The sequence below is a fragment of the Nannobrachium achirus genome (assembly GCF_963921795.1).
Source record: "Nannobrachium achirus genome assembly, chromosome: 17".
Taxonomy (NCBI): domain Eukaryota; kingdom Metazoa; phylum Chordata; class Actinopteri; order Myctophiformes; family Myctophidae; genus Nannobrachium; species Nannobrachium achirus.
Window position 1 is genome coordinate 18,422,018 of NC_137824.1, and position 18,269 is coordinate 18,440,286.

General features: G+C 43.1%; 1 protein-coding gene and 1 long non-coding RNA gene across 3 annotated transcripts in view; one reads left to right on the top strand and one right to left on the bottom strand.

Moving 5' to 3' along the window:
- Positions 1-18,269, bottom strand: part of LOC308301613 — a 418,458-nt gene that overhangs the window by 39,512 nt on the left and 360,677 nt on the right. The window lies entirely within an intron of this gene.
- Positions 5,875-18,269, top strand: part of mtmr7a (myotubularin related protein 7a) — a 44,662-nt gene continuing 32,267 nt past the window's right edge. Inside the window, exons 1-2 of one of the 2 annotated variants that reach the window (XM_080746326.1) lie at positions 5,875-6,454; positions 15,995-16,071. In XM_080746326.1, coding sequence (XP_080602452.1) covers positions 16,048-16,071 — 24 coding nt within the window. In that variant the 5' untranslated portion in view covers positions 5,875-6,454; positions 15,995-16,047. Of the gene's footprint in view, positions 6,455-15,131; positions 16,072-18,269 lie in introns of those variants that run through there. The other variant, XM_080746325.1, reaches the window with a different exon arrangement.

Below are 18,269 nucleotides of genomic sequence, written 5' to 3' on the forward strand. Positions count from 1 at the left end.
AGACTAACGTCATAGGAAGTACACAGAGACCGACATCACCACAGCTGATGTCACGGACAGAACGGCCCATACAAGGAGATACCGTATGCACATGTGTCGTGTTTGATACCATGCTTTTTGAGCGGTGGTCACACCGTCTCCTATAGCGTGACCGTGTGTGTAGCCATGCGTCTATGCGTGTCTGTAGCCTGGTCTGCAATACCGCTGGGTGACCAGAGAGGTGCTGTTGAGCAGCCTTGAAATGTACATGCATGCGCACACACACACACACACACACACACACACACACACACACACACACATCTGCGTGTGTGTGCGTGCATGTGTGTGTTTGTAAATAAATATTGAATGAATGAAAATTATTATTAACACAAGCTTATTAAGTAATAACTACATTGGATCCATTGGCACACAGGTTCATTTTTCCCCTTCTTTTTCTTCCATTTATCTGAAAAGTATAATATATACGTTTTAACATACAAGCTTTTCCCAGCCCCCCGCCGCAGTCAGAAGAAATGTCACAGTGACGACGACTTGTCATTTCCAATGCGCGCCGCCCAGGCCAAACAGATCCCAGCTGCCCGGGTACTTACTGACCACTGATAAATGGTTAGGCAACATGACGTTGACAAACAGTGGAGCAGACATGTGTGTTTGCCCAGCGAAGAGAAAGGCCTGCGGGAGCTGCTCGCTGGAGCTGCTAAAAGCATGTGTGCTGATTGGCCAATGGAGGGTATGGGCGATACGAGCTTATACGCTACGCTACGCTAGGCCGGGGTTTGTGGGTCCACGGCTCTTAATGGAAGACAAGGTATTGCTCAATGTTCCCCCTGGATGATCGGAGTGATCGACATGGAGCGGTGGTAGGACACTGACCAAGTGTACTTTTAATTGAGTACTGTACTTTATTTTATTTTTTTGTATCTGGCTATCATTCTGCACTTTACTTATATCGAGTATTTGTATTTTTGGATATATGACAAAATATATTGTACTTTTGACTTTCACTGAGTTTTGAGGTATATGGGGGAAATTATGAATTGACCGCTTATAAACCCTATACCCTTTCCAGATCGGCTATTTGTGACACATTTTTGAAAACTTGTTTGAAAAATGTTCACCTTTAATGACATGTCTGCAAAATATGCACACCAGGTTGAAAGTGGTAACGAAATTGGAACACTTCGGGCAAAAAAATAATTGGAAGATATATAGGCCTATATTGGTCTAGCAGTAGACCAGGGGTCTTCGATGTTTTCAGGCCAAGGACCCCTTAGTTGAGAAAGAGATGAAGCAGGGACCCCCATAACCTGTTCATATAGTTTCATAGTTTGACAGCACAATCATCATTGAATTTTGGATTCATGTCAATTTGTGTTTTCTGATATTTAACCACTTGAACCGTCAATGCTTTATAAAGTTGACCTTTCACTCTGTACTTGGTGCTTGGTCTTCTCTATTTTCTGAGGTTTCGTAGAGGGGAACCTCTACGAAACCTCAGAAAATAGCTGATCTACAAGCTCAATATTAAAAATGTGGTGGTTAAAATGGAGAAAAAAAGGTCACACAAAGATTTGGAGGACCCCCTGTAGTGACTCTGAGGACCCCCTAGGAGTCCCGGACCCCCTGTTGAAGACCCTTGCAGTAGACAATGGCATGTTTTGTTGAGTCTCCTTTTTCCATCAAACATAGCTTGTGAGGTACAAACAAGGTGGAGTTTGCAGCGGTTTGCAGCGTTTCGTTTTTTTTTTTTGTGTTGTTGCCCAGACCAGCTCAAACCAGCTTTAAGGCCTCAGTGGGAAGGTCACAGCTGGGAAGAAAGCACAACACAGCACAGAACGACCTGGTCGTCCCACATAGCAGTGACACAGCTGAGACCCCCAGACAACAGCCAGCTCTATTCCTCTGTCTGTCTGTCTGTCTGTCTGTCTGTCTGTCTGTCTGTCTGTCTGTCTGTCTGCCTGCCTGCCTGCCTGCCTGCCTGCCTGCCTGCCTGCCTGCCTGCCTGCCTGCCTGTCTGTCTGTCTGTCTGTCTGTCTGTCTGTCTGTCTGTCTGTCTGTCTGTCTGTCTGTCTGTCTGTCTGTCTGTCTGTCTGTCTGTCTGTCTGTCTGTCTGTCTGTCTGTCTGTCTGTCTGTCTGGACTGTGGACTGATCATCTGAACCGCATGCTGACGAGGAAAGCAAACGACACACACGCTTTTAATGGCCAACAGTTTGTTTCCAATGCACACGCGTGCACGAAATCACGCATGCACGCACGTACCACACACACACACACACACACACACACACACACACACACACACACACACACACACACACACACACACACACACAGGCACGTGCACACGTAGACATCAAAGCCCCATTTAACCGTCTGTGAAAAAGTGCCCTCTGTGTAGAAATCGATGTCGTGCGTCTTCTTTTTTTACGTCACGCCCCAAAATATTGCTGATCTATGAGCTCTCAATGTGCTGTGAGCTTGTAGATCCACTATTTTCACAGTTTCTTTGACAAAAGTGCCCTTTTAGAGAATTGTAGCCCCTGCCTATCCATCTATTGACACAATATGTTGCATTTACTGAATGTTGCATTTGACAAAAAACTGACCATGGAGTTTAATGACTGTTGGGCAGTGGTGGCTCCAAACAATATTGGACAAATATTAACCTAAATATTAATTAAGATTAAGGCCAGTCCACAACAATGCAACTCCTTGCTACTACTTGCAACTCCTTGCTACTCCTTGCAACTCCCACTTGCTATACTACTTGCAACCATCATCTCCAAATGGCCCCAGTCTGCAACTGGTCAGTCAAGACTTTGAGTTCCCAGACGTTTCGCCACTAGGATGGCGAGAAGAACTTCTAGGCCAACACCAAGATACCTCTGGACCGGAAGCTGTCCCGGCTCAGAATCCATACCGGATGTAGAGCCCTTTGCAAATCCTCAAAACATTCCGAAAAGAAACCAACAACAGTACAACAATCTGCAGCCCGAGTTTCGAGGCGAAACGTACCAGACTAAGACTGCTGCAACAGTCTCTAAAAATGTTTTTGTTGCAAGAAGTTGCATTGGTGTGGATTGGCCTTTAGTCATTTAAGAATAGAAACATTTAATTAAAAAGCCTCTTTGGAACAATTTCTCACAAAATACTGCCTTGTTTGTCGTTCGGAAATCGCCGATAAGCGCTTCAAATTAATCGGTGCGAATCACAGAGCACAGATGGACAAAACAAGAGGCGGCGGAAACTGCCTTATAGTTTCACTGTTGACTCGTACTAATTGTGTGAAACCAATTGAATGCATTTGTCCCCCAATAGGGCCGAGCGGAGACCAGGCAGCCATGGATGATGTGGAGAGTTGTTTGCCGTTGTCGTAAGGCCAACGGGGGCCGCGCGGAGTGCACGCTCCACTTAGTGCTGCATGGTGTCACCTCACCGTGCAGGGCAGGCCACCGGCCTAAAGCCTGCACGCTCCACTTAGCCAGCGACAGGCGTCACCAGGAAATGTTGGAGTGAACAATTAAGTGATAAGGCAGAACAACAGCCCAAAGTAGCAGCGTTTAGACGAGCAGTGATGGACGCACGCACGCACGCACGTACGTACGCACGCACGCACACACGCACGCACGCACAGGTCACTGAGGGTTCAGCAGCAGCAGCCGGTCTGGCCAATAACATACCGTCTGCGGAAATCTCTGATCTTCATATTTGCACTTTTTTTTTGTGTTTCATCGTAAATTAATGCCCTACTTGATCATACTACAGCGTCACACTAAAGTAGCATATTTATACTGTACTGTATATCGTCAGTGTCTGGCCAAAACCTCTCAACTCCATTTTTTACATTTTTGATTTTTTGGCATAAATCATGCAGGGCTATTGAACACCCTTTACATCTGAGTGGTGGTTAAAATAATATTGAACCAATGGAAAGTAGTAAAAAGCCCTTCGGTCAAAACTCCACTTGAGCTAATTTTCCCGAAAATGAACATACAAGCTTGTAGATCTGCTACGTCTGCCATTTTTAAATTTGAATCCTATAAAAGTAACAGTTTTGGACGTATGAGGCTTCTGCCCGACGGAGACGACATTCAACAACAAAAATAAGGGCCACAACTGTCGCTCATTATCTTAGCGATTATTTGATGGATTACTTTTTTGACTAACCGGATAATCGAGAAGCTTTAAAAAAGATTATATTATAATATTCGACCTTACCGAGCACATTTTTATAATCAACTAAATCAATGAGTCTGATGTGTCACTCACAGCCCACTAAGTGGTCTGTACTTGGTTGGAGGACCGCAGCTTATCGGGATAAACGAGGCGTCCACTTATGTAATATTTCAACGCAGAATGTTGCATCAAACTGTTTTAAAAAAAACACTGACAAGGCAAAGGCTGGGTTGTGAAAATACTTGTTCTGTGTTTCCACAAAGCCGTTCCAAAAGCATACAGATCGAGACTTGTCTGTTTTTTTATTCCGTTTATTAAAGTTGCAGAACAGTTGCATGTCAGGACGTAAAGGCAAACCCCTCGCTTCTTAACACAACTCACTCACCTCATCCAAACAGCATGTTCCCGGTTGCTCAATAGGTTTGTTGACAAGCGCAACCATGTACAAATATATCAAGCGTTTTGAGCTCTGTAGACCTAGGGCACGCACGCGCACACACACACACACACACACACACACACACACACACACACACACACACACACACACACACACACACACACACACACACACACTCTAAAATGGTAAATAAATGGTGCATTTATGTAGCACCTTTCTCCAAAGCGCTTCACAGTGTTAATCACTGCATCACCGTCACCCGTTCACACTTATTCACACGCAGATGGCGGGGGAAACCACGCAAGGCCCCAACCTGCTCATTGGGAGCAGATATTGATAATGGATGGCATTTTTATAGCGCTTTTCTAAGCAAGTTGCAAACTCAACGCACTTTAGAGCAGTGATGGCTGAGTGGTTAGTGTCCATACCTAGGACTCTGGAGACCCCAGAGGTCGCAGGTACGATTCCCCGCTCCAGCTATCACTGCTACCCCCCTCGCGCTCCTTGTGGGCTGCACTGGGTTCAGCTGGGTTAAGCTGAAAAAAAGCAGCTGGGTTGGGCTGCGATACCCGAATTTCCCCCGCGGGAGGAGTATGTAACTATCATATCATTATCACTTTACATTCACTCATACATTGTGAAGTGAAGCGGTGAACAGTCGACGCCAGCACTTCCCATATTCGCACACCAATGGTGGCAAGCTGACACCAACCGACTCATTGGAGGCAATGTGTGGTTCAGTCAGTGTCTTGCCCAACATGTGGACATGCAGGAGGGACCGGGATTCGAACCGCCAACCCACGGATCATTGGATGACCTGCTCTACCTCCTGAGCCACAGCCGCCCCGATATGGGGGTTCAGTGTCTTGCTCAAGGACACTCTGAGCCACGACTCGAACAGGGACATGCTGGGCCCCTGATTCAGCCCGGGAAAAAGAGTTGGAGAGGCCGTCATTGCGCGCTATAGAGAGAGTCTCTCTCTATTGCGCTGCTGCTACTCAAAGATTTGCCATTTCAGATCATGACAAGTGACAAGCCAGTGGGCCAATTACATGAGTTATATTTCGTCGTTGTCGGGTGGAAACCTTGTATGATCAAAAACCGTTTGTTTTGTATTTATAATTTTAAAAATGATTTAAACTAGTGAAAACAGACGATCTACAAGCACACAACGCCTCGCGGTGCGAGGCGTTGTGTGCTTGTAGATCTGCTGTTTTCACGACGACTGTTGTGCGACGGACTTGTATGATGAAGCAGGGCTTTGCTTTGCGAAGAAATGTACAAAACTTGGAGATACGAGGTTTCTGCCCGACAGTGACGATTTAATTTGTTGGTCGCCCAAAATGGAACGAAGGCCGACATTTAATTTTGATTTTTTTCCTAATGGCTAGCCGGGAATTGGACCGGCCGGGAATGAACCGGCCGTTCGGGAGTTGTCCCGCTTTTCCCAATGGCCAGCACGTCCCTGGACTCGAACCAGGGTTCTTCTGGTTCCCAAGCAGCAGCTCTATACCGCCTGAGACGCTTTCTGTCTGCCCACCCAGAAGAAATGCATGAATGGAATCAACTTGGAATCAAATTCATTAACTACTATATTGAAATGAAATCCAACGTGGTTTCAGAACGAATGCATTTGTTCAGGAGAAGGCCCTTTCCCCGATGATCCGAGGCTTTTAAACGCTGAAACGCGCCTCTTAAATGTAATGTATAACGGCACAAATCCTCCACGTTATTAGATTTTGAGGTCAGTCTGCATGGGCGCTTGCAGCCTCCAGACATCGTCTGTTCTTAACTTCATGTAATTCTGTTTTTATGAACTTGTGAGACGTGTTCTCTGCGGACGAAGACCTCATCAGAGGCCCGTCCCTCCCAGGTATATCAAAAAGTCATTTCCTGTCTCTTCTCTGTGTAGTAGATTTGCATTTTACTGACATGAGTTTATCCAGAAGCCTATGCATAATACTGGATGAATACACATACTGTACAGTGCAATGCAGTGGTTCCCAAACGCTTTAGCTCAAGACCCAATGGAGCATACAGCATTCACTTAATTCGGCCTGCAGGTTAATACCGGAATACTGATATATTACTGATTTCAGCTGTTACAATTCCAAACATGACCTGCTTTAATTCCGTCAGTCAATATTAGAGCTTAATGACCAGTATAGTAGTATTAAAATGTATTTTTTTTATGTCCAATGTATTTGTATTTAGGTTCATAAAGTTAACATGAGTATATAATTAAATGCATTTGAAATTAGATAAAAAAACAACAAAAGATTATTCAGGATTCCAATTCAAAAGAAGCAAAAATAGCCGATCTACAAGCTCAAAACGCATCGCAGCGCAATGCGTTTTGAGCTTGAAGATCTGCTATTTTTGCTTCTTTTGTATGAGATTCTAGAATGACAAAGTAGGACGTAACAATATGTAATGTGGCCCGCTGGAGTGAAGGTGGAAATATAGTGGCCCTCGCCATCATCAAAGTTGCCCACCCCTGCAATAGAGGTTTGGGCCAGACACCCCCAAATTATTTTGGGGGTGTCCCCAGATGAGTAGCTTAATGTGCAACATTGTTTTCTCACTCAACAGTAAACAAAGCCAACATAAAGTATAAGTGTATACATATTTCTAAAGTGACAATTCAATAACTTCTAAGACCTTTTTAAAACCATGTCAAATATCACCTAAGAAACAGATAAACCTTGTGAAGATGGTCGACGCCTTGTTATTTGTAGTTCAGCTATTTTCATAATATTTATCTGTAGAATCGAGTCAAATTAAATGTAATTCCTACAATTCCAACTAAGTGCTTGTCAGGGTGGGGGGTGGGGGTCCCAGTTCAAATATGATTATTTTCACTGCCTAAAAGGTTTGGGAGCTCAGCTAGTGTGGCCGCAGAAGAGGCCCATATGTGCATGAACTCTTACTGAACTTACTTCTCCACACACTGCAAAAAGTGTAATTGAATGTGAAACTGCCTGGATAAGTGGATATAGATGATAACGGTCTGAGCAAGAAATAAATTACCACCCACAATTTTGCTGTTCGGAGAAGAAAAAAAACAATAAAACGACAACAAACAAACAGAAAAACAACCACACCAGTATATATAAGACCTAAAATTGCACGTGGGTCTGAAAATATAGCAGAGAGAAAGATATATCTGTCATTGTGTGTTTTCAGGCTAGCTGGCCGCAGATAACTGCATTCTTTGGGCTGTGGGTCGACAGTTTGTCACGTTGGGTCGTTCCCCGTGGGACACATGACTTCCAAAAATGAATTCCAAAAGAGATTAAGCTTCACGTTGTGGCTAATGGGTCCACTCCATAATGTGCTTCACCCCAGATGACCGCGTAGCCGACAGTACAGTATTTACTATTTATTTACAGTATAGTGGTTCTCAAACATTTTCATGTCAAGGACCCCCAAACTCGTATGTATTTGCCCTTTTTAACACCCCCAAACTCGTATGTATTTGCCCTTTTTAACACCTCTGAAAAAAAAAATATTAAAAATGTCATTCCGTCAAGTAATCAACAAACTATTCTACTAGTAAGACACCTCAGGGCGACAAGCAACCTCGCCCCGCGCCATGTCTTGGCCGTCTGGCCAGTGATGTATATCGGACCAGTGATGTATATCGGACCCATACTGTATATGGAGACTCCTGGTACCCATATATGGAGATCCATGTACTGTATATGGAGATATGATGTGAGACCCCAAACATGCTTACTCAGTTATTTGTTATTTTAAACTCCTATGACGTCTATCACATCTGACATCATACATACAATCCCTTTTATGCCCATACATGGAGAATCCCTGTCTGAACCAGCCACACAGATATGGGCCGTCTTCTTCCATATATGGGCATTCCCATATGAAGTCCTGTTAGATATGGGCTTAATATTGATGACATCAGGGATCTCCATATATGGGCATAAAAAGGGTTTCCGTTAGAGTGGTTCCCATGACATCACAACATACAGTTCCTTTTATGCCCATATGTGGAGATCCCTGTCTGAACCAGCCGCACCACTGTGATGTCACCTGGTTATGCCCATAAGGAGATCCCTGCTTTGAGTATCTGACATCACCATGATGTCACCTGTGATGTCACAGTGATGTGTCAGGGGAACCACATTGTCGGGTGTCACCCGTCCAGACGGATACTGTCAAGATATGACAGTTCTGGTCAAACATTGTCCAAATTGTCAAAGATGACCTAAGAAGGGCAAACATTTTGAAAATAGCTACATATACATGCTAACATTGCTAGGCGCTAGCCTGTGAGCTTGGAGATCAGATATTTTAATGGTAAATCACATACAAGTACTGTACATTAAGTAATGCAAAATCACATTGATGTAAATTACATAATTAGTGTGTTAAATAGGTCAGTTATATAATATTGGGTAATATTGGGTAATATGTGTTCTGCCTTAATAGCTGTCAGTGCAGAGGATAACCTGCAGTCCTACTGCATGCCAGGTAGAAAGTAGGTCATGTTTGTCAGAGATCATCTCTCTTCAGGGTGGGGAGACACGCGTCAGTGCATTTACACCAGTTTACGACCCCTGCTAATCGAACCCTCTCCCCAGGGGCGTCACAAGGGGGAGGAAAGTAGGACTGAGTTACTAGGGCCCAAGGTGGAGGGGCCCTAGTAACTTTAGCTATTGAAAAATAGCAGATATACAAGCTCACAGCGCGGCACCGAGTGCCGCGCTGCAAGCTTGTAGATCTGCTATTTTTGTAAAGTCGTGAAAATGTGTGCAAATCTTTGAATATGTATTTTTTAAGCGAACATTTGTAACTCAAATTTTGCTTCCGGGGTAGTCCCTGGAACTAGATATTTTGAGATGGGGGGTCCGTGGCCAAATTCATATCATTTTGGGGGTCCTTCACATGAAAAGGTTTGAGCATCACTGACATGGAAACATGGGTTTCTTGCACACATTTTCACAATTTTTCAAAAATAGCAGATCTACAAGCTTGCAGCGCGGCACTCGGTGCCGCGCTGTGAGCTTGTATATCTGCTATTTTTCAAAAGTTAACATTCATGGGGGGCCCACAGTGAATCCTTGTACCCAGGGCCCAGAATTTGGTGTGACGCCCCTGCCTCTCCCGGTACGACAGGTACGGTCACGTCCCCTCTTTTGACCCCAACAATAGTCATGTTTACACCTTATTACAAAACTGCATTGCAATGCCTAGCTCAAAATCCTGTGAAATGAAATACCTGTATTTTAGTTTACATAGGACATCGTAAGTCATCATGATTTATATGCTGTACTGAGTCGGCGTGTCAGGATTGGAGTTTTCAAACGATTAGATTCACGGATGTCAGTCATTCCTGCGAAAGGCCTATAAGGCCTGCATATCAGTGTTAACTTTGACAGCAAATTTTGATTTAGTCATTTAGTCATAGTCTTTTGAATAAAATTCCATTTAGTTTTAGTTATATTTTAATTAAATCTACAGTTGATTTTGTCTACAGAATGTTTATCCGGCAGGCCTTGATGGCGCCGTAATGGTTGATTTTAAACTTGGTTCCAGGCTGAAAATAGCCGCTGCTTCACCCGGGCACAACTAAACATAAAAAGACTTGTCTTATTCTACTGGACCTCTTCTCCACTAGTCCCTCCATAAAATTTTGGTCTAGTTCTCATTTTTGACAGTGAAAAAAGTCGACTATTTATTTATTTTCCATCATAAGGCCTGCATAAGGCCTAAGGCTAGACTACATAAGGTCAGACTGTAGTACACGATAATGCACTAATATATCTACTTTTGGAGCCTGATGTGTTTAACCCAATGTTTGCTCATTGGCAGTTAGTTCAGGCTGTTTAGTTTATCGTGCGTTCATGTGTGTGTGTGTGTGTGTGTGTGTGTGTGTGTGTGTGTGTGTGCGTGTGCGCGCGCGTGCGTGCGTGCGTGCGTGCGTGCGTGTTCTCAAGCATCAGTAAGTCAATCACTTCTGCTTAGTTTAACTGAACACTTTTATTGGCCGTGGTTCCCGCACCACCAGATTCTTATATTTTCGAGTGTGCTGTGCAGCAGATAAAATAATAATCATTTATTGCTGTGCTCTAAATCTCATTGTAATTTGACCGCCTTTTTGTTTTTTGGAGGGGCAGAGGCTATTGGCCATTCAACCGTTTAATGGACTGGTGTTTAAAGTGGGGTCTGGACTCCAGGGGTCCTTGGGGGGTTCTCTAGCTAAATTACTGATCATATGAAATGGATCATATATGATGCCAAATGGACCCTTATGGGTCTGTAACTGTACAAACGGAACCTGTTGGTTCTTCTTGCCAACATTCTTCTCGAAGATGGTTTCTGTGGGCCCCCTGCATGCATGGGGTCCTCGGGGGGGTTCCAGGGGGTCCCCAGCAGAATGAGGAACAGTTGACACTGCTGTAAATCCCTATAGACACATCATGGCTGCACAGCCTGCATGACAATAACCTGCAACCTACTATACACTTACATTCTATAGGCAGAATGAAGCCTATTAAGAACATTCCAAGTCTATGTTGCTTGCACCCAACAGATCTCTCTCTGTGTGTGTGTGTGTGTGTGTGTGTGTGTGTGTGTGTGTGTGTGTGTGTGTGTGTGTGTGTGTGTGTGTGTGTGTGTGTGTGTGTGTGTGTGTGTGTGTGTGTGTGTGTGTGTGTGTGTGTGTGTGTGTGTGTGTGTGTGTGTGTGTGTGTGTGTGTGTGTGTGTGTGTGTGTGTGTGTGTGTGTGTGTGTGTGTGTGTGTGTGTGTGGTGGGGGGGTGTGGGGGTGGGGGGGGGCATGTTAGGCCATGTTTTGTTGTAGTTTCTCTGTTATTCTAAAATTAAGAATTAAAACGATAATTGAGCAATTTGTCCTAAGATTACCAAACTTGTAACTTTTACAATGTATAATAACGTTGATTAATACAATTATTCTAAGAATAAAACATGCTAAAAGGCTTTAAGCACCCAAATAACTTTGCAATAGGCTACACAAAAAGTATCCTATTATTTAACCTTTTGCAGATTGCATTTCAGTCTAGTTGTAATTGTTTGATGAAATTATCATATGTAGTCTTAGTTTTAGTTTTCATTTAATTTGGTCAGTGAAAATAGGTATTCGACGACATCTTTCGTCATAGTGATGAAATTAACCCTGGAGTGAAGAGGATTAACTTATTTGTTGTGGTCTTGCGTTTGGCAGCAGCTTCAGTGGGGGGGCTGAAGGTTTTATCTCCAGTAGTAACCCCCCTCCCCCCCCAAACCCCACATATTGCAGCTGTTGGATGTGTGAGGGAGAAGCAGGAGACTATGATGAAATCTTATGCTGCGTTCACACTAGGCCCAATCACACTGGGCAGATATATAAAGGGTGATATACCATCTCCTTGTCCTTTGAGAATGAGGGAGGGAGGTTGTCATCCAATTCATTCTCTATGGATGGTTTCATGCCTCTTCCAAGCCTTTTGGCTTGTATCAAGCTTGATTCAAGCCAAGAGGCTTGGAAGAGGCATGAAACCATTGGACTTACACAGAGAAGCTTGATTCAAGCCAAGAGTACCTTTTCTGACCACACATGTTAAGGGAGGGCCACTGATTTTCAGGCCAGGCACACTCACACTCACATTCACAAACAAACACACACACGCACGCACGCACGCACGCACGCACGCACACACGCACACACGCACACACACACATGCACGCAGCCTCCACCGCTCAATTCACACAAGTGTGATTTTTATTTGTATCCATAGATTCCATAAGGCTGCATCACACCTGGATAAATGACATCATCAACTGGCTGCAGGCTTGAGTGAAAGATGAATTCTTATTTTCAAATAAATAAAACTTTGAAGCTGTTTTGAATTTTAGTTAGAGAGGGCAATTATAATGTATTAAGTCATATATTCCAAGGATTATTAGCCAGATATACTTTTAAAAGGTTGAACGGCCTTTGTTGTTTTATTTATTTTTGTAACAAATGTTCATGCTGCTCACTTTGGAACAGGTTGGAAAATAGATTTTAATCTTAAATGAGACTTTTACCTGCTTAAATAAATAAAATGATATAATGACGATGGCAATGATTTATTTTAGTTTTATTTGTTTTAATGCACAACACATTGACACATGGATTGAACTGGGCACTAGCTAGGCACTGGAGAAATGGGCATGAGGAGTCTCAAGCATTAAGCTTAAATTATGTTGTTAGCCACCCTGAAGTAATTGCATATAGCCTATATCAGGGGTGGGACACTTTGATGATAGAGAGGGACACTATATTTCCACACTCACGCCAGAGGGGACACATTGTACGGGTAGAAGCCTTTTAACTCCGCATTTTAACTTATTTCGTAATCAATGCTCTACTTCGTCATTCTGTCACACTGCAGTGCGTTGCGTTTTGAGCTTGTAGATCTGCTATTTTTGCTATTTCTTCATTGGAATCGTGAATTATTTGTTGTTTTTTTCATTGGAATAATGAAAAGTAACATTTTAATTTAATTTCAAATGAATTTAGATATAAAGTACTTAAAGGGATATTTCACTTTCAAAAAAACTTTTGGTAATTTTATCATCTACTGTAATCAGGCTTTTATGAACACCCTGAACAGTTTTTAATTTGCTTGATTGAATATTTAGATATTTGATGTAAATGTTACCAGGCCCTCCAGGCCCAGGGCCTCTCCCCACTCACACCCATTGTAACGTCAAACTCCATTTTAACCATGATAGATTCATTAAAAACACCCATTTTTTTTGGTGTCTCATACTACCCTCCTAATACGTGAGCAGGCCGTGTTTTTCCAATAACTTTTTTCATTTATTTTTAATAATTATTTCTTTGTATTTCATTGTTTCCATTTTCCTAAATTATTGCGACCGTAGGTCGCATTTACTACCAAAACCTCCACCGGCTGTCTGTCTGTCTGTCTGTCTGTCTCTCCGTCCGTCACACGTCACACGTCACACTTTTGCCCTGCTCATATCTCCACAACCCTTGCCCCCATCCATGCCAAATTTTGCACACACACTCCTTACCTGCCAAACTACAACCTCCATGGACCCCCGGAGCTTCTGGGGGACCCCCAGGTGTAAAAAATGACCAAATGTGCAAAAATGACCACCCCAACGGGGCTGCTCACGGGGAATTCCTGGGGACCAGGGAGAGCCGGGGCCGGTACCTATTCGTCCGCCAAGGCAACGCGGAGACCCCACCCCTCATTTCTCACATGGCCCTCTTCTAGCGCCACCTTCAGGCCGATTTTTAAAACACATTTTTGGACACTGCTCCTACAGTTTTTGCCCTAAAATCACGCAAATCGCTACACAGTATGTCTACACTCATCCCATCAACATGAATCTGTCCCATATAGCGCCACCTTCAGGCCGATTTTTAAAAACACATTTTTGGACACTGCTCCTACAGATTTTGCCCTAAAATCACGAAAATCACTACACAGCATGTCTACACTCATGTCATCAACATGGATCAGGAAGATTTTGGAAAAACACATTTTTGCCCTATTTGTGGAGATAAGTGACCGTAGTCTTACTGGTTATTAAAAATAAATGAAGAAAGTTATGGATAAAACACGGCCTGCTCACGTATTAGGAGGGTAGTATGAGTCACCAGAAAAAAATAATGGGTGTTTTTAATAAATCTATCATGGTTAAAATGGAGTGTTACAATGGGTGTGTATGTGGAGAGAGGCCCTTCCACTGCTCCCTGTTGAAAGTGGAATATCCCTTTAAGTTAACTTTATGAACATAAATACAAATACATCGGACATAAAAAGAAAATAATACTAGTCATTAAGCTACTGATATAGACTGTCTGTAAGTATTTAAAGCGGGTCATGTTTGCATGTTTGGAATTGTAACAGTTGATATCAATACTATATCAGTATTATCAATAGTATATGAGTATTCTGATATTAACCTGTGGGCTGCATTAAGTGAAGGTTGCCCAGTTGCCCATGTATGGTCTAATATAACATGACTGTATGCAGGGGTGTCACAAGGGGTAGGAAAGTGGGACTGAGTTACTAGGGCCCAAGGTGGAGGGGCCCTAGTAACTTTAGCTATTGAAAAATAGCAGATATACAAGCTCACAGCGCGGCACCGAGTGCCACGCTGCAAGCTTGTAGATCTGCTATTTTTGAAAAGTCGTGAAAATGTGCGCAAATCTTTGAATATATGTATTTTTTAAGTGAACATTTGTACCTCAAAGTTTGCTCCTGGGGGGTCCCTGGAACAAAATATTTTGAGATGGGGGGTCCTTCACGTGAAAAGGTTTGAGCATCACTGACATGGAAATAGCAGATCTACAAGCTCGCAGCGCGGCACTCGGTGCTGCGCTGTGAGCTTGTATATCTGCTATTTTTCAATAGTTAACATTCAGTTAACAGAATTTGGTGTGACGCCCCTGACTGTATGTAAGTGACAGGTCTTCTCAGTGACAACCTATTTTATTTCTACAATTGCTATGGTGGAAATCCAGTCATGGGCATAAACACAATGTTGAAAGGTAGGCCTACATTTAGATCTTGTCTGTAACTGTGTGTAACAACTGGACAACTGGCCACCAAAGCCATCTGGGTACTAGGGACATGTGGGCACCTGGCAGAGTGGGCACCTTGAGAGGTATCTAGTCTGAGAGGTATCTAGCTATACTGGGAGAATGTTGCCTGGTTAATAAACCAGACTGAACACAACAACACCCCCTGGCGGTAGTGGTAGAGGCTGGCAACGCCAGGCAAGGAAGAATGGCGGGCACCTAAACATTGTGGGTGGGCACCTCAATGTTAAAATGTCTATTTTTATTTTTCCCCAAATGTAAAACAACAAGCAAGAAAAGGGGATATTTCTACAATTGCTATACATGTGGTGACAATCAAGTCATTATGGGCACACAACTAAAAATTTAAAGGTAGGTCTAAATTTAGATCTTGTAATGCTCAAATCATGTAGCCTAATTTTATGACTTCAGACCGTTTCCAAATTCTTGTTACTTTTTAATTTTCATTATTTTATACATTTTGTAAAACAATAATAAATACATCAATAAAATAACCCTAACCCTAATTCTTAGATGCCCAACCAATACCCATGCAGCACTGCCCACTTTTCCCCAGTGCCCACTCTTCTCCCTCCAGCGTGTCACGTGACAATGGCAGCCAGGCAGCAACACAACGGGCTCTAGGACCATGAAACGCAGCCAGGTTGCATGCATGGTAGAGAGACGGGGCCCAGGAATAAACATTATTATCACGACCTGCGATTCACCGCAGGAATAACAAAACATCTGTTTATTATGATCTAACAGGCCTTATAATAACCATGCACCTATCAGCACTACCGCACATAGAGGATAACATCTAATGAACGCTGCTTGATTACAGAGAGATTAAAACAAAACCGTAAAAGAAAGGGGATTTTCTGATTTCATCTGGAGATGGAGCACATCCGCATCCCGAAGGTAACTGTGATTACATTTTATAATGACTACATTTTGATCGTTTTTTATGCAAAATACGTTATATTTTATATAAATTAATAGCCTTCTACTCTGTTGTGATTGTGGTTAAAATCTGGGCGTGTAGCCATGGCCACGTAGGCGATCTAGTTCCTCGTTCTGAGCGATGTGTGTTCGTTTAAGAATGATTTATCCGCGACACCGCTCGTACGAGGGAGTAGAATTAAGTAAATAATCGCCGCTTTGAAGCGGTCCAAATGAATGGATGGACGGACCCCTTTTCGGGTCTGTAACTGTGTGTGACTGTCTCTAACTGTAACCAAATGGACCCTGTTATAATTCGTTCCATTTTGTACACTCTCAGAGAGATACAGCCTATTGGATTTTACTGTACTGTCTAGAGATCATGATCGAGGTGAAGAAGGGGTCCCAACAACAACACAAATGGAAATGGCCCTGCATGGCATGGGGGGTCCTGTGGGGGGCCCTGTGGTCTGAATGATGCATACATCACTGGGGGTCCATTTTTGATTGATTTGAAGAATTTATTAGAAGGTTGCACAGGAAAAAGTACAGTTTCATGACAGTACAAATCACTGGTACAAAAAAAGGAGTTCCTAGTAGCTTTTCAGCTTATTTACACAGGAACCACAAACCATGAAATTAAAAAGAATAATCACTGAATTATCTCTGTCTGTCTGTTTGTTTATCTGCTCACCTGACTGTGTGTGTGTGTTTGTGTGTGTGTGTGTGTGTGTGTGTGTGTGTGTGTGTGTGTGTGTGTGTGTGCACTCCCAAACCCTCATAGATCTCATCGTAACCACAGACAAATCAAAAGTCACCGCTAGCGGGGCTATTGTATGCGGTCTTAGTGATCATTACATGATCTACTGTACGCGTAAAATACACAAACCCAAGGCTAGTGGCCACAAAACAGTTGTAGCTAGAAGCCTCAAAAACTACTCCAGTGAGGCTTTAAATAACACTCTAGCGAATACAGACTTTTCCTCTGAACTGCAGTGTACAAATGTCGAAGGAGCATGGTGTGGTTTTAAAACCAAATTGACCGATGCTCTAGACATCGTGGCCCCCTTGAATACCACCAGGGTTAAAGCCCGCCAAGAGCCATGGTATAACTCAGATATTGCTGAATCAGCTAAACTCAGAGACAAAAAGTACGATGAAAAACGTAAGTGCTGCAAAAAACTTAAAAAAAAATTCAACCCTGACCTCAATATCCAAATCAAGCATCTTACTGCTCAGTGCAAGAAGCTTAGAAACCAGACAACTGCCTATATTAGAGCCGCCCAAAAAAACTACATTGATGAAAAAATCGACGAATTCAAAAACAAACCACGAGACCTATGGAAGTTGCTTAACAACACATTAGGCTTAAAACCTAAAACCATAGGCCACAGCATAAACATCAAAACGGACACCGCTCTCATTTCTGACAAATGTGAAGTGGCTACCCATCTTAACGAAACCTTTACCACCGTGGCCCGTTCGCTGGTTGAAAAACTGGTCGCCCCATCTGGGCGGTATGGTGTAAAATTTGTTAAGAAATTCTACAATAAACTGGGCGTCAGAAAAGACAGTTTTAAACTTGCCACAGTGACAACTGATGAAGTGTTTAAAAAACTGAGTGCCCTACCTCAACACAAGGCCACTGGCCTTGATAAAATTCCAGCTAGATTTCTCAGAGATTCAGCCGCCACCATTGCTCCAATAATTACCCACATAATTAACCTTTCCATCGAACAGGGTCATGTCCCACAGGACTTCAAACTAGCAAAAGTAACCCCCCTGCATAAAAAAGGTAGCAAACTAGACCCTGGAAACTACCGTCCCGTTTCCATTCTTAGCTCCATATCCAAAGTCATGGAGAAAATAGTCTACGAACAGATAGCAAGATATCTCGATGAGAATAATCTGATTTACGAGTTCCAATCTGGATTCAGAAAATCTCATTCCACTGACACATGCCTTCTCTATTTGACTGACCAAATCAAACGCGAAGCGGATGACGGCAAATATAGCGGCATGGTCATGATGGACCTCCAGAAGGCATTTGACACCGTAAATCATTCTATTCTGATTGAGAAACTAAAAGCCATCGGTCTTGACAGCGCAGCAGTGAGGTGGATGCAGTCTTACCTGGTGGGGAGGGAACAGGTGGTGGAGATTAACGGTACCCTGTC